At 37.4% G+C, this 25589-nt stretch overlaps 2 protein-coding genes across 2 annotated transcripts in view; both read left to right on the plus strand.

Annotated features, from left to right (window-relative positions):
- LOC139961572 (uncharacterized) overlaps nt 1-25589 on the plus strand; it is a 189395-nt gene that overhangs the window by 41329 nt on the left and 122477 nt on the right. The window lies entirely within an intron of this gene.
- LOC139961561 (leucine-rich repeat and guanylate kinase domain-containing protein-like) lies at nt 16-24515 on the plus strand. Its single transcript, XM_071960835.1, has 16 exons — nt 16-257; nt 2542-2649; nt 3184-3265; nt 4233-4333; nt 4748-4829; nt 5440-5564; nt 13252-13395; nt 13849-14016; nt 14852-14958; nt 16024-16143; nt 17126-17222; nt 17638-17751; nt 19429-19630; nt 19915-20216; nt 20724-20812; nt 21287-24515. The coding sequence occupies exons 1-16, from the start codon at nt 72-74 to the stop codon at nt 21597-21599; spliced, it is 2340 nt and encodes a 779-aa protein (XP_071816936.1). The 5' UTR covers nt 16-71; the 3' UTR covers nt 21600-24515.

A 25589-nucleotide genomic window follows, 5' to 3' on the forward strand; every position in this document is an offset into this window, starting at 1 on the left:
TTTATTCATAATTTACGCTGAATAATCAGCACCATCGTTACTATGAGTAATAAAGGTTAAATTGGTTGAAAATGGCTCTGCTTGTTGCACAAAATGTTGACAGCGACCTGTATGGAGTCACTGCAGATTCATCTCAAATGCTATCCTTTAACAATTACACAGAAGAAGACACTTATAATGAATTAAACGAAATCTCTGATCAAAATTTACCGAAGACGGAGGACGAAAGAGTCAGTCCAACAGTGTCTGAACAGGAGGTACCATTAATTATGCACGCACTTTACGTGTTTCGCGAAAGATTAGGGTAGACCATACAGTACTGTAACATAGGGGAAATTAGGCCTAGGCACAGGGCTATAAATGAATGAAAAAGTAATATCAGACTATGAATAATAAGGGCTGTAGGGAGAAATGGTAAAACATTGCATATTGTGGTTTGATATTGCTAACATTAGAACAAAAGTGCAACTAGGCCTAGGCCTAGCCAACTATATTACTTAAAGTTAGGAGTTAGGTTAGTGACAGTGTACTGTTACTATGGTGATAATGATATGGAGCAATTTATGCAAGTGCAATATTTCCTGGGGTGCGCCAAATGAGGGATACTGTGAAGCGTATTCTAGTTATTGTTATTGTGAAGCGTATTCTAGTTATTGTCATTATGACGTCACCCATGGCTCGCGCATTGGTGGTTTGCGCTGTGGTGTGGCGGGATATAAATCATGCATTATTAGAAGCGTATCTTTTGCTTTAAATGATTCGGGGTTGGAAGACAGCCAAACTGGTTCAAATTGGTTGAGTGCATTTGCATATGCTCATCTGCATATCAGGTTGGCACTCAACCAATCAAGAGTTTGGTAAGGGGTGAGTTAAAAGTTTACACCAATCGGGTTCAAGGGCAGAGCGTGTGCCCTGTGCAACGCGTCTTAATTTGTTATTTTGGAATCAGGGGTTTAAGTGTTTCTTAAAGATTTATCGAGGAGTTGAAGTTTATCTCCCGAAGTCTACAGACGTAGAACAGTAGGCTCCGTTATTTATATTTTCGTCTGTAGTCTTCGGGCTCTTTACATTTTAATTATCTAAAGTTACAAGTTACAGTTTTATCCTGAATCAATAAAAGAAGACATATATTATGCAGTACCCGTTTTTCCTGATTATTTCACGTTTCACGCTCGGTTCTACGGTATCAGTGTAAGGCCGGGCTTACCGTTCCCGATCTACCTAAAATAAGCCTTACAATACCTGTAAGTATGTAGCATGGTGGGTTCATAATTGACGCACTTAAGGATTTGAGTAACGATGTCAATCAACGAAAAATCCAAGTCACTCAACTGTATGCGTTTTTCATGTAGGATGGTGACTTCGAAGTTCGCCCACTTAAGACTTAAAACACCCCAAAACTAAATCTTCTGGTATAAATCATTTGAAAATATACTTCATATGGTGGGAGAATTTTGTTATAGTACGATACACGGCCAAACTTTCTTTCCTGCAAACTGTTTTCACGTTGTTTTCCAAGAAGATTCTTCGTGATTGTGGAACTGGTATTTCTTGCTAGAGTATTGCGAATTTCGGCCACGCAACCTACAGTGTGGCGCTGGTAAAAATTGGTGGCGCTGTTGCTCTTTCAGTAATTATAACAGACTTCATAGATCTTCGTCATTTTATTGACAAATATGCAAGTAATTTCTTGCACACGGGTCATTTTGGAGAGAAAATAACTGTAGCTTCGTACTTTTTGGTGAAATTTGGCTCTTCCTGTAGGTTTTCATGGTGAAAATCGTGTATTTCTTAGGGTGCCCGAACTTCGCAGTATGGCGAACTTCGCAATACTGACTATACTAGTTCCTCAGAAATGTAATAATATAATTATATTTATTGTTCTGTGCCTATGCTACGTGCAATTGAGCAAAATTTGACCACAAAATGTCTGCTGTGTCAAGTTCTTTCATACCCCTTAATTGACACTGTATTCGTTGATAAGCTAACTGTAGTGTAGGCCTAAGTATACATCCATTGACTTTGGATGCTGTTTGCTATGCTCTGAGCCACTAAGCTCAGACAGGTCAGGTCCCAGAGAGTAGTGGTATCATACTGAGGTAATTGTGGTTATTTTTAGGGAGTAAGATTTCCAAATGCAAAATAATGTGCAAAACTGGGGGGGGGGGGGGAGGGTGTTAAAAGCTTTCAAAAAAACACAGTTTGATCAGCATATACCTGAAATGGATTAAAATTCATCAAATGTATAATTCTTCTAGCTTGGCTGCAAAAAGTTTAGGTTGCCTGCTGTATCATTGCTAGTAATTCTTTTAATTTTCAACTGATCACAAGACATCATCTTTAGATATATTGTAACACATCTATCTGGTAAAAACACCTAGTTTTGGTTTGTGCTTGATAAGATACTTCAAAACAGCAAATGTACAAATGTTACCATTACTTACCCCTCCCCTATTTTAAGATGCAAATTTTGCAAGTTTATAGCCATAATCAGTTACAGCTAATATTTACTTGAACATAATTTCTTCTTCCAATCTTTAGCCTTGTCAAGATGGTATCTTGGATGAAGAGTCGATTTCCTCTGGTCTCTCAAATATGGGCCGCACTGCAGATGGTACTGAAATAACATTCCTCCATCTCACACTTCCTGTAAGTTCCTCTATTAAAGCACCAATTGGTTAATGCTTTTAACATAGTAGTAGCTACCAGTGAAAATCCATTCTTTACCAGTTGCAAATTTTTACCATTACTAGTAGCCAGTCTATGTTGGAGCCATTGACAAACTATGATGCCCACAGAAAATTTCAACCTATGCTTCTGCCTTATTTTTGAATGTCCAGTTTGGCTACTCCTTGATCCCTAATCTGTTTTCCAGATTTCTCATTCATTTATTAATTTAGTTTGCACTTTGATTAATTTATCAAACACATAACAAAGAAGTTGAAGTCGAGCAACAATTTGACTTCATATTTCTCTAACTCAATATATTGTGTTATTCTGTAATGATTTTTTAAAAAACTTTGGAATGTATACCATATTTTAGTAACGCAAATATAACACTTAACATTATTATCTCGAAATGTAATCAATTTGAATTGATGCAGAAAGTGTGTAGTCATTCCTTGTACAGTATACATGTGACATAAAATTAACCCCATTTTATCTTTTCCACTTTCACGAAAGGGTTACAGTCTGGTGGACATCAACATCCTAGAAAGTTACATCTACCTACAGAAGTTAGAAGTACCGTACAATAAGTTGACAGGTACAGTAATGTCAGCAGTGTGTAGTGGTTTGTTAAGTTGCCAAGTTTGAAGAAATTACACCTATATTCAAAACATTAGCTTGTGTGTGTATTTAATATATCATTATTTTTTCAATTACCAAATTTGACAGTTGAAGGTTTACAGTCTTGTATGAGGCTAATGCCTCCTCACTTGACTTTACAACTTAACCCCTGGTCATTGGTAACTTGTCACACCCACACACCAAAGTGTGCACAATTCAATCAATCTCTCCTGGGGCACCACAATGCACCACAACCACGTGTCCCCCGGGGGACTTCCCATAGGGTGCAGCCACAAACCGGCGCACGCAACTATATTTACAAGTTACCTCGCAGGTCCCCATTTATACACCTGGGTGAAGAGAGGCAATGGAGATAAAGCGCCTTGCCCAAGGACACAAGGCAATGATCTGGCCAGGGCTCGAACCTGTAATCCTTAGATCACAAGTCCACTGCCTTAACCATTTGACCACAATGCCCTCAGTGCATTTGGAAAACATTTAGTCAGCAGTCCTTAGAGGAAAGGTGGGGTGGAGGGTGATGGGTTACTTACCAAATCAACATGACAGTTGCTTTAGGCTCTATGCTGAAATACAACTATATTGTGAGAGGTATGACAGACACATTCCCCAAACTGTCAATCATTCTGTATTATTACGATTCAAATAGTTCTATATAAATTCGTCCTTGAAGTGAGAGCAAGTATGGTGGCAAATATTGTAACACTTATAGGAAGCCTAAACTATTCTTTAGTGCTAGTTGTATAACTCATATCAGCATATATCTTCCTACCTCTGGTTGTTTGTAGGTAAATTGTCTTGGTCTGATGAACATGTGATTACTCCAGGAAAATGGATCATATGGTGTGATGTAGTCATGACAAATGTCCTTTGGCAGTAACCTTCTGTCTCCAGAATATCCATTAAATAATCTACTTTTTTTTCAGATTTATCTGTTGTAAGTTTCATGCCATTCTTGGTGGAGCTTGATGCCTCTCACAATGAAATCTCCAAACTGCTGGACTTCAGCCCTCCTCAGAATTTACAGGTAAGATAAACATGTTGTATTGTTGCAAACCACCAACATATCTTGTCTGTCTCTTCTCTCTGTCTCTCTTCACACTCTTTCTCCCATCTGTACCCATCCAACTACCCCCCCCCCCCCCTTCCAGCCAAGTGTTCAAAATTGACCCTATTGTAATTATTATTTGAATTTGAAATTCAGTCAAATCTCTAGCAGTTTGGGGAAAAATTAATTGGGAATAAAAATTAATCCAACAGAAAGTAAGCCTTGAAATTGTATCACAAATTACATTGGATTTAAATTTGAATAACATACATGTTATGTAAGATGGAAACATTATGGCATTAATTTGGTCTCTTGATATCATTGAAATTAGACTCCATAAAATGTTTAATTTTTTATAATTAATTGTTTTGTTATTCTCCTCATTAATTTCAGGAAGTGGATATGTCCTTCAACCTGATTGATGAAATGGGGGATCTATCAGCACACCATGCTCTCACAAAATTAGTGTTGGACAGTAAATATCACTATTTTTTTCCTTTTATATTTTATATTATTTAAAGAAGCACGGCAATTCCACCGAACATTAACACAAATTTACACAAAGTGAACACAATTGATTAAGGCGACCTCCTAGAATATTCTGTGCCAAATAAAGGTGAATGAGCAAGTAATGGATTTAATTAGCTCTCCAACATTTTGTCATCCGGACTGTTATTAATAATAGAAGTATTCATCATATGTAAAATACCACATTTATAGAGAATTTCAACACTCCTTCAATGTTTTTTTTTCTTTTAAATGAAACTTGACCTGGTCAAGGTAAGGAAATACATTGTTTCTTTCTCTTTATAGACAATCAGCAAAAGTTTGATCAAAATCAAGTCTTTCAAAAAAGAAAATAACTGATTTAGGGAATGGATGTTATTAGAAGTCTGGTAAATGTCTAATTAAAAAAATAAAAAAATAAAGAAGATATGATTTCTGTTCATAAACCATGTATGTCATACTGAATGGTACACATCCCAGTCAGACCCGACAATATTTTGATATGACGAGTGCTTGGCAGCTTTTACGTATCGTATATCAAATTCGTTTTTGTTTCTCTACTTTCGCTTCTTCCACAGAGAATTACTTGAGCCACATCAGTGGAATAGAGTCATGCGTTGCCTTGCAGCATTTGAGTCTAGCTCATAATAACATCAAGAAGATACAAAACATAGAAAATCTATCACTCAAGTATCTCAACTTGGTAAGAGTTTCTTTACAAATTTCTGAGCTGATTATAACAAACTGGTTAGTAGCAGTTCTTGACTGTTTGTTCAATGTTGAATCACTTGTAGTTCCACAATGGTCCCTTGCAGCAAATTTTTAACAATTTAATTTCAAGACTATTGGTAAATTTGTATGTGACTCTTGCTGTTGCTGTTGTTGTTGCACTTGCTGTTGTTTTAGTAGCATGCCAACAGCTGTTTGAATTTCCACAACATATCAACATCTGAATTTAAACCACCATACAGATGTTTCCAGTAGAACACTACAGTCTAAGTGTTTATTAATTCTAACTGATCATGTTTGTGTGGGTGGTTTAAAGACCAGGTCAAGCATTACAAGGACATGTAACATATAGATGCATACTGTGCTGGAAATAATAGCAAAAAGATGTGCACGTCAGTTCCTCATTTTGGTGCAAGATTTGCATGGCTTCATATTTGGCCTTACATCATCCAGTGTAAGTCAAGTTAGATACTTTCTGTATGTCATGAATTAAAAGAGATTTAGTCAACCCCCTAAGAGCAAATAGGTGCATGTAAACAGTTTTTTACATGCAGAAATGGAATTATGAAAAAATTAGTGCTGATAGTACACTCTTTCCTTTGTAGTGTATTAATCGCATAGCTCTTCTCATGATTACTGCGATTACTCGATTACAGTTATGACGTCATCACTGTCATGTTCACATTGCACAAATAGTCAAAACAAACCTTTCTCCATGGTGCATTGTCTTTATGTGCAAACATGCAAACAAATTAGAAATACCTTCAACATTTAAGCTTGCATTGATTTTCATTGCTAGAAATTCCACACAAAGTATAAAAATGTAAGGGCTTAGAGGACAACCTTGTCTTGCACCCCTAGTAATGTCAAAAGGTGCAGAGGAAAACCGTTATTAAAAACTGAAGCAGAAGAGCTTGAATATAACTAGAAACTACCATTGAAATTAAAACGTTCAAGGCAATGAAAATTAAAATCCCAATTCAGTCTATCAAACACTTTTTCAAAATCGATTAACACTAAAAGACCAGGGATTGAATTCAGTTTACAGAAATCGATAGAATCTAAAATACAACAAATATTTTCCCCTATAAAACATCCTTTAATATAACCTGTTTGATCGTGACCAATATTTCTAGGCAAAACCTTCTTAATTCGAGTAGCTAATGCTTTTGAACAAATCTTATAATCTATATTCAATAAAGAAATAGAACTATAATTTTTAAAAAAGTTAAAAACAAAATGAAATAAAACTGTTAGCAAACTGCTTATCCACTAGAGAGCCTGTGTAATAGAATGTGTAAAAGTAAGTTGGCCTGACGTTTCGATCCTAGCAGGATCTTCTACAGAGGCTAAATGACAAGTTACAGTAACAGAGGGGACAAAAACACGCACAGAATACAGACAGGTTAATGAGCACGGTGAACACAATGAGAAGGATGAAAGGGGATTATAAGTAGAAAGCAACAGGAGAAGAGGAGAGGAAGGAGATAAACTGTGGAGGGACAAAGAGAGGATTAAAGGCACAGGGTAAGGAATAAACTGGAGAGGGACAAAGACAGAAAGGTGTGAAGAAAAAAGGAGGGGAAGAGAGCTGTAAGAGGAAGAGTGAAAGGGGGGGGGGGAAAGGGAGAAAGGGGAGAAGGAGTAGGGAACAGAGGAAAGTTAGTCATGTCCTTCCTGAATGTTCAGCCCATGAGGTTGAATGGTACGAAGGCGTTGCATCCAGAGCCTCTCTCTGCTGATACGTACTAGGTCAGGACGGCTACCTAAGGATTCAATCCCCTGTAGGAACATGTCGTTAATGGTATGGTTGGGAAGGTTAAAATGTTCTCCAACTGGGGTCTCAGTCTTCATGGTGTTGACTGTGGATCTGTGACCATAGAATCGCTTCTTGAGGGTGGTTTTGGTTTCGCCAACATACTGGATGCCGCAAACTCTACAAGAGATCAGATAGATGACATTGGTGGTAGTGCAAGTGATGTGACCCTTAGTCTTGTGTGTGAGTTGCATGCTGTGGCTGGTGATGGAATTGGATTCAACAATGTGGTGGCTGCAGACGATGCATCTCGAAGTACGATCACATTTGAAGGTACCATGCTGAATGGGTGTGGGGTTAGAAGTTAGAGGTGGAACAGCAGCACGTACAAGAAGGTCTCGTAGGTTGCGTGGTCGTCTGTAGGCGATGATGGGTTTTTCAGGGACAGCTCGTTGGAGTCTATCTGAAGTGAGGAGAATGTTGTGGTTGTTAGAGGTGATTTTCTGAAGGGGAGGAAGATTTGGGTGGAAAGTAACAACGAGGGGCAGCTTGTTGTCGTAATCTCGTCCCTTTTTGTCCTTCACTGCCAAAGTAGATGATCTGGAAAGGGAGCGGACTCTCTGAATGGCTTCACGCACCCTTCTGGCACTATGGCCCCTGGCAATAAGGTGTTTTTCCAAAGCATCTGTATGGCGAATGAAAGAGGAATTGTTAGAGCAAATGCGACGAAGACGAAGTGCTTGACTGTAGGCAATTCCAGACTTGCAGTGACGGGGATGGCAGCTTGAGGAATGGAGATACTGGTGTGTGTCTGTGGGCTTGGTGTATAAGTCTGTAGAGAGAGAATCGTGTTCCTTGCGAACAGTCACATCGAGAAAGTTAACCTGTTGGTGAGAGTAATCAGAGGTGAATTTGATGGTGCTGTGGAAAGAATTGATGTGATTGATGAAGGTGAGCAGGCTATCCTCATCACTGGTCCAAATGAAGAAGATGTCATCGATGTAGCGCCACCAGATAAGGGGACGACAGGGAGCCGTACTGAGCATGCGTTCTTCAAGGCTAGACATAAACAGGCATGCATAGGAAGGAGCCATCCTGGTTCCCATGGCTGTCCCGTGTCTTTGAAGGTAATGCTTGTCCATGAACGTGAAGTTGTTTTTGGTGAGAACCTGTTGCATGAGAGCTTTGATGTCAGAGATGGGTGGACAAGGGTGGACCTTCTTAGACAGGGCTGCACACGTGGCTGCGATACCTTCAGCATGAGGGATGTTAGTGTACAGAGAAGTGACGTCGAAAGTACCGATGATGGCTGTACTGGGGATTTGGTTTTTGATATCTTCAAGTTTCCTGAGGAAATCTGGAGTGTCATGGATATAAGAATTAATCTGAGGAACAAGAGGTTTGATGAAGTGGTCCACAAACAAGGATATCTTCTCGGTGGGGGACCCATTGCCCGAGATGATAGGCCTACCAGGGTTACCAGGCTTGTGAATTTTGGGCAGGAGATAAAACCTGGCTGCCTTACAGTCTGTGGGAGAAAGGAAAGAAACAGCCTTCTTAGAGATCTGGTTCCGCTGGTACATATCAGTGATGGTCTGTTTTATCTGCTGGGAGAAAATATCTGTGGGATCAGAATCAAGAAGAGTGTAAATATCACTGTTGGAGAGATGACGCATGGCTTCCTTGATGTAATCCTGTCGATCCTGGATGACAACTGCAGAACCTTTGTCGGCTGGCTTGATGATAATGTCACTGCGAGACATCAGTGAGGAGAGTGCTGTTCGCTCATCTCTTGGAAGGTTGTCGTGTGTTCTGCGGAGAGGAGAGTTTGACTGGTTAGTCTCAGAGCTGACGACCTGTGTGTAGGCTTCTAAAACAGGGACTCTGTTCTTAGGAGGCATCCAAGAACTTTTCTTGCAGAAGGGTTCCCGTTCAGTTGGAGGATCATCTAGGAAAAACTCACGAAGGCGAATTCTGCGAAAGAAATGAGTAAGATCTTGACTCAGTTCCGCTTGGTCAAATGCTGGAGGAGTAGGACAGAAGTTGAGTCCTTTGGAGAGAAGCCTAAGGTCTGCACTGGTAAGAGTAGAAGAAGATAAGTTAACAACTGCAGTTGAGGATGGTGGTGCAGACTCAGATGGAGTCTGGGGCCTTCTAAAACGGTTGCAAGCGGTACGTTTGCGTCTTTTCTGAAGGTCAGTCATTTTCTTATTTCTTCTTTCTGTGAGTTCAATGTTCTGCTGAGACAAACACAAGTTAATTTTGTTAGTGTACTGAGTCCATTCGTCATCGGTGCAGCATGACTGTAATTCAAGCTTCAGCCTCAGGATATCATCGTTGAGGCTATCTAAGGACAATTGGCAGTGTTTGGTGAGGATGTTGATGAGACGGATCGAGGTGCTGTGTAAGACTCGGTTCCACTCTCTCTGGAGTCCTGGAGGGAGTGTCCCTAGTGCTGGTTGATGTGTAACCTGTAGACCTGAGGGAATAATGCGAGAGAGAGAGTAGAACCTGTAGTTGGAAAGATGGAAAGAATAGCGCTGGGATTTCTGCATCAATTTTCTGAGCTTCTGAAACAAAACAAAATGGTGAGACATGGTGAAAGCAGCGGGATGAGTGAAGGATAAAAATGAAATGAAAAACTGAAACACAAGAATACAAATACAAGTACAAATACAAAGTACAAAGTAGATAAGGAGGATCACCCGAAGGGATACAGTAACAGAGCAGCTGAAAAACAAAATGAAATAAAACTGTTAGCAAACTGCTTATCCACTAGAGAGCCTGTGTAATAGAATGTGTAAAAGTAAGTTGGCCTGACGTTTCGATCCTAGCAGGATCTTCTACAGAGGCTAAATGACAAGTTACAGTAACAGAGGGGACAAAAACACGCACAGAATACAGACAGGTTAATGAGCACGGTGAACACAATGAGAAGGATGAAAGGGGATTATAAGTAGAAAGCAACAGGAGAAGAGGAGAGGAAGGAGATAAACTGTGGAGGGACAAAGAGAGGATTAAAGGCACAGAAGAAGATCCTGCTAGGATCGAAACGTCAGGCCAACTTACTTTTACACATTTTAAAAAAGTTATGAACTTTTCCAGGCTTAGGAATAAGAATGATATTACTACATGCCTGCTCTTCCGAGAGACCCAAGTGTGAGTATATGAGAAATTTAAAGAGTCTATTACAACAGTACCAATCAAAGGCCAAAAATGCTGATAAAATTCAATCGACAATCCATCATTACCAGGGCTTTTGCCTTTACTCATAGAAAAGAGAGTGGTTCTACATTCATCCTCTGTTAACAGCCCATCACATTTATTAGCATCCTCAACATTTAAAGATTTTGTAATCTCGAGGTCCGTGAAAAAAGGGGTTAGCTCAGTACGTTGACTAGAATACAGGTCACCATAAAGGATGTGAGCATGCGAAGAATGGAAGTAGCATCAGAAATAATTGAACCACCTGGATCATGCAACTTGCGAATAGCATTTCTAGTCTTGTTGTGTCTTTCTAGATTAAGAAAGAAATTAGTATTTTTCTCCCCATCGCCTACCCACCTCGCCCTAGAACGTGCAATAATACCTAAGCAGCTTGTAATCAAAAATATGTTCAAGCTTATTTCTTTCAGAATTGAGCTTATGAAGAACATCTAAGGAAAGAGTAGCAAAATAGTCCTTTTCCAACTTAGAAATATTGTTAACAACATCTATTTCATGTTTTCTACAAGTCCTAGCATTTGCTTTACTATAATTTGATGACACTGAACGAATTTTATATTTTATATAATCCCATTTTTTAGAAGGGTTCATAAAGGTTTCATTTGTACAAATCAAGTGAAAAGTTTCTTCAATAATCCTAATGTACTGTTCATCATTAAGTGCAGAACAATTAAACTTTCAGTACCCTGGACCACTATTCTCGCTGAAAACATTTAAATCAATATTGACAATAGAATGATCAGATTGTAAACTGGGAGAAAATGATGTATTTGTTACAATCGGGCCAAGAGAGTGACAAATAAGGAAAAAATCAAGCCTACAACAGATATCAGGGGAGATATTTGACTTCCAAGTAGAATATTTGTTATGAGGGTTTCTTATTTATATGTGTAATTAATTGATGAGTTTATTAAATTCTTTGCTATAATGTATTTTGCAGAGGGATTATTATAAATAGAACCCATAGTCCAGTGTGACGTAATTACAATAAATCACCAATGTCGCCCTAAGTGTTGTGGGAATAGTTAAGTTCAAATAGGGCAACATGTATATGTGTAATTAATTAGTTCATTAAATTCTTTGCCATATGTATTTTGCAAAGGGATTATTATTATATAACCCATACAGGAGTCCTATAGAAAAGGCCAGTGTGACTTAATTACATTAAATCGCAAATGTCGCCCTAAGTGTTGTGGAAAGAGTTAAATTCACATAAGGGAACATGTATATGTTGATTTAATTAATTAGTTAGTTAATTAAATTCTTTGTTATATGTTCTTGCAGAGGGATTATTATAAATAGTACCCATACTGGAGTCTTTACAATGGTCCAGTGTGACATAATTACATTAAATCGCCAATGTCGCCCTAACTGTTGTGGAAAGTGTTAAATTCACATAAGGGAACATGTATATGTTGATTTAATTAATAAGTTAGTTAATTAAATTCTTTGTTATATGTTCTTGCAGAGGGATTATTGTAAATGGTACCCATACTGGAGTCTTTACAATGGTCCAGTGTGACATAATTACATTTATTTGCCAATATCGCCATAAGTGTTGTGTAAAGAGTTAAATTCACATAGGGGGACATGTATATATGTTATTAATTAATTAGTTAGTTAATTAAATTCTTTGTTATATGTTCTTGCAGAGGGATTATTATAAATAGTACCCATACTGGAGTCTTTACAATGGTCCAGTGTGACATAATTACATTAAATCGCCAATGTCGCCCTAACTGTTGTGGAAAGTGTTAAATTCACATAAGGGAACATGTATATGTTATTAATTAATAAGTTAGTTAATTAAATTCTTTGTTATATGTTCTTGCAGAGGGATTATTATAAATGGTACCCATACTGGAGTCTTTACAATGGTCCAGTGTGACATAATTACATTAAATTGCCAATATTGCCCTAGCTGTTGTGGAAAGAGTTAAATTCACATAGGGGGACATGTATATATGTTATTAATTAATAAGTTAGTTAATTAAATTCTTTGTTATATGTTCTTGCAGAGGGATTATTATAAATGGTACCCATACTGGAGTCTTTACAATGGTCCAGTGTGACATAATTACATTTATTTGCCAATATTGCCATAAGTGTTGTGGAAAGAGTTAAATTCACATAGGGGCTTATGTATATGTGTAATTAAATAATTAGTTCATTAAATTCTTTGCTATATGTATTTTACAAAGGGATTATTATAAATAGAATGCATACTGGCCCATAGAATGGGCCAGTATGACTTAATTACATTAAATTGCAAGTGTTGCCCTGAGTGTGGTGAAAAGAGTAAAATTCACATAGGGCGACACATAGGAACCCATACCGTAGACTTAGCAATAGGCCAGTGTGACATAATAACATTAAATCAGAAATGTCACCCTTAGTTGTTTTTATGCAATATGGCCCTAAGTGATTTGGAAAGAGCTATATTCACATAGGGCGACATGTATATGTGGAATTAATTAATTAGTTCATTAAATTCCTTACTATATGTATTTTGCAAAGGGATTATTAGAAATAGAATGCATACTGGAGTACTTACAATGGTCCAATGTGACGTAATTACACTTAATTGCTAATGTTGCACTAAGTGTTGTTTTTATGCTATGTCGCCCTAAGTGTTGTGAAAAGAGTTATATTCACATTTTATATTTTTCTTTATTTAAAGAGAGGAAACCAGGTTGAAAAAGTTGAAAACCTGAGCAGTTTGAAGTACTTACAGCATTTGGATCTCTCTGGAAACAACATCAGCAGTCTACAAGGAGTGGAAGGAAACAGAGTGATGGAAATCCTTGACTTTGAAAATAATCAGGTAAGAATTAGTTTTATGTATTGATCATTTGTAGCAAGTTTTTTTGTAGGGCTGTGTGTTATCAGAGATGGTAGAAATGATAAAACGTTTTTGGATTAGTTTAGTCATTTTTGGCCTTGTGACGTACAACTGTTTCTGATATATTAATTAGTTCCATACCGCTGGAATTGGCTTTATGTAAAAGTGAACCATATTTGTTAATAAATTCACATTTTTGTTATGGAGGGGGGGGGGGGTTTGGGGCAGGAATGGGATGGGAGGATGGATAGTAAAGTGAGAGAAGGCAAGTTGCATGGAGAACAGAGTAGGGTGGGAGAAGGAGGAGTAGGGTGTTAGAAGGGGTAGTGGAGCATACTGCTCAGTCGTCTAAAAATCTGTACCGTTGACCATTACAAGCTTTTATGTAGTGTACTTAGCATACCTTTTCCTATTCCATTCCTACGAACATTAAAGATTGATGATATTGATGAGATTGAGCACATAAAGGACCTGAGACTGCTGAGGTCTCTCAACCTGTTAAGGAACCCGATACAGGAAACCGCAGACTACAGGCTCTCGCTGTTGTTCAGGCTACCGCAGCTCTCCGAGCTTGACCGACACAGAGCAGAGGCTGAAGAGAAGGTCAGTAAGACAGGTCATAGTGTTTAATACCACTCTGCTTCATCATCTGTTGGGATGGGTTTTCATTTGACTGTAGTCAATGTTGGAAAATTTCTTGTCTTTTTTCCCAATATTTACTGCAATTGACCTGGAATATTCTTAAGGGTGAAAGTGGATAAATTTAAAGACTTTTCAAGTGGATATCTACAAAGTTAAGGCTGCATTTTGCATGCACCAAATTATGTAGTATTTATACATAATACCACTGAAATACCTCTAAATAGTCTGAATAGGAAGTCTACAAAGTTACAACTATTTGGCGACTATTAATCGACAAGTTAGTACTTGTTTAATTAACCAATTTTAGTTTTATGTGCAACTGATTCAATGTAATTGTGAACGTTTCATTTGCAATAAACCTTTGAATAATGTATGCCATCTAACAGCATTCCTGGTGTTATTTCGGTGAACTAAGGTATCCGATTCCAATATGTTCTCATGCACCTCATCCTTCCTTTAAAAATGCACTTTGGTACCATCCGCTGAGATGGTGGCAGATTCAACCCAAAATATCATCTTAAAATAGAAACAAAACTGTTAGCAAACTGCTTATCCACTAAAGAGCCTGTGTAAGAGACTGAGTAAAAGTAAGTGGGCCTGACATTTCGATCCTAGCAGGATCTTCTTCGAAGGCAGAGAGCATTTCAGCCTCTGAAGAAGATCCTGCTAGGATCGAAACGGCAGGCCCTCTCACTTTTACACAAAATATATTTTGACAATTCACGAAATGAAACATCGCTTGGCTCTACTGGGCTTTCATATACCTTCTGTGCTTTTTATACCTATATATCTGAAGGTTTCTGCAGTGAATTTGTTCAGCCCCCCTCCAGAAGTGATTGCTGCCCATGACCATAGGAGGTGTATGGTGTACTCAACCCTGCGAGCTGCCAAGGTCCATATGAGGTATGGGTTGCAGTTTTACCGTTGTATGTATGTATTTTAGATCCTCCTGCAAGCAGGAACTCGCGAAGAAGCCTCATTGGCTTAACAAAGCCGCAAGCTGATCTAAATCAGTCTCTTAGATTCATATTTAACGCCCATGATTATGAATTGTTAATTGTCAACAACTCTGTAACTGGACGACATACATTAATCTGAGAGTGTCTCGAACCAGGGACCTTATGATTGGAAGGCACTGGCATTAACCACTGAGCTAACAGTCCGTAATTGCGACTTGACCATAACATCGATTATATACTGGTTAGACAGTAAACTGTGTCACGATAATTCAGGTAGTATATGATATGGTGAGAATGTGAGGTCAAAGGTCATGTCAGAATAAACATTGGACGAATCTTAGCACGGACTTTGAAATCATGAAACATTTCCAATCTATATGACATCCCGTCCAACCGACCCTGAAGGCCCGACACATGATGAATATCTACATCACGGACATAAATGACTTTCAATTTTTTGGGTTTTTTGTTGTTGTCGTATGACGTCAAAGAGAGATTAAGTCAACCTCAAAAGACTAAAAGTATTTGGGTTTTTTTGGACAGGAAATAAACAAAATGACTGTTTTAGTTTTCAATGGAAAGAACAACATTCAATTATAGCAAAGTTAACATAGAAAGAACAACAATAACTTATTTCATTTCCAGTGTTTGCATAAAGTATATATGAGGAGCTTACATTTGATCCTGACAGCATCCCATAGTCTACAGTAGTGGGGTGATAGTTTGAGGTATACATCACCTAGGTTGTGTGATCAACATGTTTTTCTGTTCTTATTTGGGTTTTTTTTTACATCGAGTTTACCAAAAATTTATGCTCCTTAATTTTTTTGTATCAACTGCTTGCATTTATTATTCCATAAGGATATTTTGTCTATCTTCTTCCTCTTTTTTGTTAGCCAGTCCAGGATTATGGTGCTAATCTTTATAATACTGATAAGTTTTAAATCGTTATTTTGTGTCTTTTTTTTTGGCTGTTCATTCCCTGTTTTTTACTTCTTGCCTAATCTAGCACTCTTCCAAATATTGAGACTCCATATCCTATACTTGTCCTGTCTGGACCTCTGGGTGCTGGTAAACGAGTCTTGGCTCATCGGCTGGTGGAAGAATTTGGAAAATATTTCGGCTTGGGGTAAGCATTGTTTGGAAATATAATTTAAATTTGATAAGTTTGTGAAAAAAAGAAAAAAAAACTTACAAATGTTCTGTTGTGACTATACATTAAAGCAGATTAGAAGTTTCCAATGTTACAGATATGTTGCACCATGACTCGTTTACTTACAAAATCTAGATCCAAGCCCTCAATGACGATGTGCTCTAAAAAGCTCTGTGTATACCTGTGCAGCTTCTACATGCATCATGTGATCCACACACTGATTCCCATCGATGAAATCGTTAGAATTGACAACTTTTATAGCAACTTGTTTTATTTTGTACCTGTATTTGGTACTTGTATTTTGTAATTGAAACATCAATTACCGAGTCATTACCAGTAATATTTTCAACCGTCTGGCTGACTGAAAAGTCAGTGATTGGATTCGTAAGACTTGTCCTAAAGTAAAGTAGAGCACAAATTTATTCAATTTTGTTTTTGATTAAAGGCCGATTTGTGATTAGGGATAAATGCTGCAAATATCACAGTATCAACAGTAACAATTTCCACCCTGATTGTTGTATACAATTTATTAAGCTTGGCCTAGGTTTATCTGCTATGGAAGTTGTGGGTTTATGCTGATAGTTAACATTACTTTTTAGCAATAATTAAACTGTAACTTTGTGAAAGCAAAAAGACATGTCCAGACAATAACATCACACATGAAAGAACAGTTTGTGTCATGCTCAATGATTTGCATTGGAGTGCAAAGGGTGTGAGGGGGGGTCTGGGGGGGTCGGGGGGTTGATAGGAGTTTCAAATCTTGATAAAAAGTTTAGTATTTAGTGTTTTAGTATTGTTATACAATTCCTTCCTTTTTCTGTAGCTGTTGGTGTAAGAATGTCAGAGGGTTTCAAATTTTTCACTTAAGTATAATCTTCTTCAGAGGTACAGTAGCATCTCTGTTAATGATAACTTTCACAGGCAGTTTCTATTTCATTTTTAACTTTTCTTTTTATAGAATTAGTCACACTACTAGGTCTCCTCTACCAGCTGAAATGGAAGGCAAGGACTACAAATTTGTGTCCCCTGATGATTTTGATGGAATTCTGAGAAAGGTAAATTTATAAAACAAAATATCTAAACAGCTTTGAAAACATACTGAGTAGCATTTCATGAATTTCATGTATGCACAGTGCTTTAATATTTACCTAATGCTGGAATGTCAGAACTCTTTCAACCTCAAAGCCCCAAAGTATTGTAAATATGGAGTATGTAGTTCACATGACAAACCTATCATGTACCGTAATTCAAGATTTTCATTTGTGATGTGAAATGTACTCATTAAAATGTCTACTTATCAAACATTTATTATATTGGTCCATACATAAAGAAAGTTGGGTGAGAAGATTTCATTTAGTAGAATTTGATGTGAAATATCAACAACCAGAAAAAGTTCTTCCTTCAACATATGACCATTTTAACAAGTCACAATTCTTTTTTTGTTTTTAATGCTTTTTGCCTTGTTGCTAGGGAGATTTCCTTCTGACGTATCAGACATCAGGCCATAGCTACGGTGTCAGTTTGAATGCCATTGAGACTGTCGCTGAGCAAGGATTAGCATGTGTTTTACCAATGGAAGTTGAGGTACGAATTGCTGATGTAGAATTTGGTTTATAAGCCCATTGTAATATTACGTAAAATATTTCAAAAACTATGATTATCATATGTCTAACCTCTTACGCTGTCAATAGTTCACATGAATGCTTACAATTCCCATTTGAAATTTATGTATTGTGCATTAAGACAAAAATTTTCAGGTAAAAATATCATGAAATTTTGGGCCGGCAAATCTCACCAGTGATTTGCTGAAAGTGTCTAAGATGACTCGACTATATTGTGTAAAAGTAAGTTGGCTGACGTTTCGATCCTAGCAGGATGTTCTTCAAAGGCTGAATGACAAGTAATAGTAATAGAAGGGACAAAAACACGCACAGAATGCAGACAGGTTAATTAGCATGGTGAATATAAAGAGATAGATGTAAGGGATAAGTAGACAAGGGATGGAGAGAAGAAAGAAAGAAACCAACAGGAGAAAAGGGGAGGTAGGAGATTAACAGTGGAGGGACAAAGAGAGGATGAAGGGAAGGGGGTAGGGAATAAAAGATAATAAACTATATTGTTGTAGTAAAGTTTCTGTATATTAGTAACATCTACTTCTGAGTTAACATCCTGCAGGCTGAAATCTAACTTGGTTAGTTCAACATGAACATTTAATTCATGAATGGCGTTGATATGGAAATCAAACACGAAATGTGTACTAATAGAAAGAGTCATATTTCTAAGTGATTCACAGTCATGGTAAACATTGAACTATGTCGTGTATTAAAGCAATCCTGTTATTGATGTAGGTGGAATTATTGACCATGCTTTGTTCCATTACATGTTATCTGATACAGCAACTAGATATGTGGTTAAAAGGCTAGTCCAGAGGGAAAATTTATATTTTGACTATTAAAGAAATATTAATATATGCTATTGAAGCATGCTGGTGAAATTTGCATTCAATTCCTACGTAGTATGACTTATTTTGTACCAAATGTGAACTTGTAAGGTAACAGTTGTGATGTGATCGATGCACACTGGCAAACTTGTTTCATGTTTTTTTCGTTAATGGCTTCGTCCAATTTTCTTAGAACTTCAGATGCATTAGCAACAAATTAATAGGCTACAGTCATTGGGGGTATTAATGATGTAACATCCCCTATTAAAAACAAAGTTGGGACCCTATAGAAACGGATTTCAAAGCAATTTCAACTACCAATATCTTAATTAGACACAATGTAGGGATTGCATACAAATTTCACCAGAATCCTATAGTATATCTGTCCTTCTTTCATTAATCAGAATAAATCTTCCTCTCGATTATCATTTTGAATTCAACTTCTCTTGCCACTCAAATAAAAGGAGCATGAAATATGTTAGTAAATCTACAAGAGAAAACTGACTCAGTCTCTGTTCTGTTGCTCATTTTACTTTACATATTAGGCAACATTTTTCTTATATGCTGCTTTCTGGGTTGTATCCAATGAAATTTGGGCGTGATCCCTTGTTACACAGGATGCAAGGTAGGGGGATCACCCCCTCTTCCCCCCCAAAAAAGCCAATTGCCATATAGGGGATTGCCACCAACTTTGGACTGAAGGAAATATGGATTTTGTTACTTTTTGTGACCTGTTTCTTGCTTGATTCTGTTATGGTCATTCAATGCCTTGATGTCTAAGTTTCTATTTTCATTTCTAATATTCTTTTTGTGTATGCCAGGGAGTTTTGTCTTTGAAGTTGGCCTACTTCCAACCACGCTACATCCTCCTGCTCCCCCTGGATCCTAAGAGGCAGGAGGAGAGGTTGCAGGCAGATGGAGGACTAACCAGCTCCCAGATTACCTATGCTGTTGCTAGGACACAGCTCTATCAACAGACCCACCAGGATAAACCAGGATTCTTTGATAGAGCTATCGACACTAGTAAGATATATTTTTTTACTGAAATACACAATTAAAATACATCTATGATGCTTCAGACTGAAGAACAACCTATAACTGAGAATAACTGATACATTGTGATAGTCTGTTGGCACACTTAAGAGATTGCATTACTTAGACCATCGCACAACGCTATATTAGATTTAACGATATGGAAACTCGACTGAAATGGTATCTACACACTATGGACAATTTTTGGGGCAAAATTTGATGGACCTGTAAAAGAATGAGCATTTCATACAACAGTTTCTTTTTCTTTGTCACAGGTGACCTGGAGAATGCTTATTCTCAACTTTCTCGCTTGGTGATGACATACCTGGGAATGGAATCAACAGGAACAGAGAGTAGCGGGGCAGAGCTCAGGGATCGATCCACGCCCGCCTCCCGTTCTAGTTCTCATGTAGAGAGCGGATCATTACCTCAGTCTGGGTCACAGCGTCAGGGTGCAAGCTCAGCCAGCTCCAGTGTGAGGACCTGGTCCAAGCCATCAGGGAACCCCACTCTAAAACAGTCCAGCCCTGGGCTGCAAAATCAGAGAACGGGATCCTCAAGACAAATGAATTCAGTGGTAAGGAAAAAGCCCTTTTCACTCTTTAAAGCTGGGTTGGGCAACCTATGGCCTGCGGGCCACATGTGGCTCACCAGTGATTTTGTTGCGGCCCGTGAGATGTCTCAAGAAAAAGAGAAAATCAATTTTTTTTTACATTATCACAAAAAACGAGCTAGCTGCTTAGAATCTATCGGCACTAAGGATGCTGTCAGGTAGGCATATTATCCCCATTAATTATCAACTGTACTGAATTGACATTTTGTTTTTGTGAATACAGATTAAGTACACACACCTATTGCTTGAAAATCCTCAAAATCAAAGGTTTGAAATCAACAGCAGGTCTTTGGTTAGGTGCGGCCCAGTCAATTTTTCACTCCTAATATCTGGCCCATTCATTCAAAGAGGTTGCCCACCCCTGTTATAAAGTGAAGAGTATGAAAGCCATGATCACTTGCTAATTCCATTAGTTTGGAGATTTGGAACCACTGGTTATATTTTTCTTTTGTTTCATGTTTCTTTGTACAGGAGAAAGCATCGTTCGAAAGAAGAAAGAGTGCAGCTAAGTCAGCAGCCGCTGGAATTGTTCCAAAACCTCTCGAACAGCTTGTCGACAAGTGAGTAGTTTCTCTCATGTTGGGAGGAGTGTGACTTACATTTCTAAGAATTCACTTCTAAGAATGATTTTACCTGCCATCCAAACCAATGTTTCAAAGGGGTTTTAAGTCTTTTTTTAATTTTTTTTATATGTAATGAGAGTAAATTGCTAGTATCAATTAACTACAGAGATTTGAGTAGGAAATTATCAACAAATTTTGTAAGAGCAAAGAAATGATCGACTAAAAACTGGGATTTGACCTTGTGGCTTCATGTTAACAAGTCCTGGGCTTCAACAGCATTCTAGGTTGTACCAAATGAAAAATGGGGTGTGATCTGTGGTTTTACAGTGTGCAAAGTGTTATGACTTCTGCTTGCAGAAGCAAACAAATGGTTATGCATGGACAGCCGTCAAAGGGCTGGAAGTCTCAGGTAGTCTCTCTTATGTTACAAGATAGACTTTACTTCTTTTATCATTTTTATTACCTCCACAGGCCCCCTGGTACAGCCCCCGGTGAATCCCAATTTGACCTCGGCCCCAACAAGCCTCTCCGGCCCAAAACGGTTCCTTCGTCTCTGCCGTATCACGATTTTTATTCGACCAGTCCAGATTCCAGCGTACCATCAGTGGCCAGTGATTCCCATCTTTCAAATATTTCAGAGGCAGGAGGTATCTCTCCATCTGGTTCTCCCATCAGTGACGAGGATGGATCTAGACCAGCCAGTGGTATATCATTCGCGAGTGACAAACCAGCGTTACCTCCGATAATAAATTCACCTGAACAAGACAATGATCCTGAGTATTAGACACTAACAGCCATCTTTTCCACATGTTAAATTATTACACTATTTACTGGCCTAAAGTTGAATAATGCTTGGTATCACCAAAAGGAATTGCTGTCAATTATTTTTTGTCACTACACATGGATTTGTCCATTATCACTTGCTGCTGTTGAATGCAACTTGAAATGTGTGTTAACAAAAATTATAAGATAGTTATTTTGAAAATATTGTTGTTTGTTTGCTGAAGTATTAATGAATTAATTAATGTCAAGCAATGTTTAATAATATTTAATATGAGTAAGTAAATTAACATTTAATAATGTTATTCAATATGAATTCATTTTAATGAAAAGTGCTTGACGTTAATTAAGAACACTAGGTCTAAAGGAATGCTTCTGCAGCAGCTGCATAATCCCTAACAGCAAGGGTGAAACAATAGCAATTACTAGAGATTATCTCAGCAGATCAACTGTACCTATTGTGTGTAACTACATAGCACAAATTTTTACTTTCTACAATACAGCCTGGCTGCAGTACCCTCAGCATCCTCCTTCATTTAACACAGTGCCTAATGGTACCTGACCAAGGGCGAAGGAACCGGGGGGTGGGGCGCCAGCCCCCCAGTGAAAAATTTGGAGCGGCGGAAGTATCATTCCGCCCCCCCCGCTTCGCAAGTCAGAAAACCCCTTTTTCATTTCCAAATAAAAAAAAAATCTCATTTGGAGCACCAAATTGCCAGGTGAAAATGCAAAATTATTTACAAAATGGAGTGGGTGTTGAAGTGTGCTATATTGCACCAAACTGCATCTGAAGCCACCTGGAAATGCAAAAAAAATCCAAAAGGGAGGGGGACACCCCCTCCCCTTACACCCCTCCCCCAGGCCGGTCATCAGTCTTCAGCCCCCCATTCAAAAGTACCTTCCTACGCCACTGTACCTGATGATAATTAATGCTAATTGATATTAATTATTGTAAATAATGCTTTATTTAATTAAAACATTGGTTTATTCGCATGAGTCTAATTAATCTGGAATAATCAGATTTCAAGGTGTTTGTGCTGTTCCTGAGGTTTAAAGTCAAACTTCCTTTGTGTTTTGTTGTCATATTTATCAGCAGTACAACAGACAATAGCAATATTGTGCTGCCTTTAATGTTACATTACAAAGCAGTTGGGGGGGGGGGTTGTTCTGATATTGACTATTAATAACATTTTTATTCCAAGAGACTCTTTCAGTTGATTCTATTGTAAACTGTTCAAATGGTAGCATTTTGGTGTGTGTTTGTGTAATTTTCTGCTTGTGTAGGAGATCTTACTAGGTCCAAACTGTGAGCTCATCTGAAAGATTTACTGATTTCACACCATTTCAAGAGGTATGTTAGTCTGAGTAACAGCATATATATTATTGTAAGGTGATCTTCAAAATTCTACTGTTGGTATGTTTAATATCTGATAACTGTATTAAGTATAAAGGCTTGTGAACAATATAGATATCAGTTGTTACACATCTCATTGGTACAGAAGATGCCATCACATCCTATCACTTATCAGTAAATCGCATTTGTAATAACTATTAATAATACCGTAAGTAGTTTTCCTTTTATCTCTAAACCATGAAAACCAGGAAGTATGACTAAAACCATACCATTTAATTGGTTGTAAATACTTGGTTAATCCTGTACAGATACTTTGTTTTCTCGAATTGAATGCACGGTTTTCCTTTGATCACAAACTAAAGTAACAGATTTAGTATTCAGGTATGTGGTCTCTACTCTAATGGTTGGATATGGTATATCACCAAACCAGGCCAGCAGTATATTTAACAAAACTGATTTAATGTAGCTGACCTTGTTGAGTTTTGGTCGCTAGCATCAGTAAAATTTCAACAGATCAAATGAGAAGTATACAAACAAAGTATACCATTGAACACCCATTGTTTTGATTAAAAGATCTGCGTGGTCATTGTGGTTAGACTCATTTTGCTTAATACAGTTATTATAAACAGTTTTATCTTGTAAAGAAAATGGCAGCTAAATCAAAAGAAAAGCAGCAAATGTTTCCAGTTATCTGGTCTTCCTTTACGGATTGGATATGGCATTGTCACCAAACTACAAGGAATTCTTCCAAGAATACACAGAGCCAATTAGAAAAAGTTGTCACCCAGACACTTTTTCACATCACTATGGTAACCACATTAGTTATTAATCACATCAGTTATTAATCAAATTCAAAAGCAAACCAGTATTTTGCAAAAATTTTCCAATTCTTCAGTGTTTTGAATTTTTTAACCTTGTTTAAAATCATCAAATGGCACCTTTATAGAATATTTACCTTGAGATTAAACAAGTGTAGTTATGACTTTTCAGCATTTTTTCCCTTCATTGTTACTGAATTTGTTTACTTGTTCAGGGACATCAAATGGTACCTTGTTAATATAATCTTCACCTTGAGATTAAAATAGTTGTATATCGTCTGCTTTCTATTTCTTTTATGGCAAAGTACACATTGCTTCTCTATCTGTGTTGACAGGATATTGTATATATCTTTACAAGAAAAAATAAAAATTGAGATGAAAAATTATCATTTACTTTTAATTATTTCGTTGCATGAAGTACTTTAGGACAATCTGTCCAAATGAAAAATACAGAACCAATTTGAGATTATAAATCCAACATATGAACATTATATTATATTATATTGGATTTTTTTAATTCCTAGGAACTAAATAACATAAATAGTGACATTATCAATAAAACTTAACAAAGCTTACTCCAAGCATTAAAATAGGGACATATCATTTTGTTTATTCTTAAATTATTTCAACTTCTTGTATCAAAGCTTCTTAAAAAAACACACACATATACAATACCGTTGGAACTATTTACAGACTCATGGTCCAATTTTGTGTGTGTTGGGAGACTGGATGTAGCATGAAAATCTGCCTTGGAACCCTTTAAAGTTCTGCAAAATAAATTAGACGGAGACGAAGGGGTGGGAGGAGGGTTTCCCTCAACCCCCTTTCACTCTTCACGACCATGGAAGTATCAATGTAGGATATTTCAGTCAATACAGTGATATATACTAGAGGACATGCAATATTTAATTCATGCTGACCTGACTACATTCACCATGAACAGAATGAAAAAATACGTTTCATAGATGAGACGTTGGAAAAACCATTTAAAATGTATCTAATCAAGTGCAAGATATTTTTAACTCAGTTAAACATTCTCATTTAAATGTGATCAATATTGGCCACAAATTTGCTCCCTTATAGGCGAAAGTAAGTACATTTTTCTATGTGGGTCGCATTCGTTTGGTCTGTGACATCTACAACAAGCAAATGGTGCATTAATATATCTCAAATTCATGTTAAAATTTGAATAAAAAAATGGAACTTAAAGTAATTGTATTACTTCATTGTAAAATGTTCAGCTTCAGTTTAACTTTTTTTTGTGTGTTGTTGAGTAGGACGCTAACAGGGAGCAGCAAAATGGGGGGGGGGGCGTGGGGGGTATTTTTCCCAGGAATAGTGTGGCCGAGATAGGGCGTTGGAAAATTCAACTTTTCCTTACCAAATTGTAATTTTTTTCCAAATTTCAACTATTTTCTCATATTGTAGTTTTCTTTTATGGTGAGTCAACTTGCCATATCGAAATTTCAAAATTTGTCTAAAATTTTGACCTTTTCAACTGTGAATCTTTTAACATATTATAACTTTGTATTCATTTCTAAAAACTGTCGGGAGAAAACTTCCTTTAAATTTTTTAATGACCAAATTTTCTGATAAAGTGTTGAACTTAAAAGGCATGTTGACTGTCATGGCAAATTTCGGTTTTTATCAGTACATACCGCTTTTCACTCGACTTTTTAGAGCAAAATTCCACCTAAAACGTAGAAGTGTAGACCCAAAGGTATTTAAATGTGTTTAAATTATTCTTCTCATCAGTGGCGTAGGAAGGTACTTTTGAGTGGGGGGGGGGCTGAAGACTGATGGCCGGCCTGGGGGAGGGGTC

The sequence above is a fragment of the Apostichopus japonicus genome, chromosome 20, assembly GCF_037975245.1.
Source record: "Apostichopus japonicus isolate 1M-3 chromosome 20, ASM3797524v1, whole genome shotgun sequence".
NCBI lineage: Eukaryota > Metazoa > Echinodermata > Holothuroidea > Aspidochirotida > Stichopodidae > Apostichopus > Apostichopus japonicus.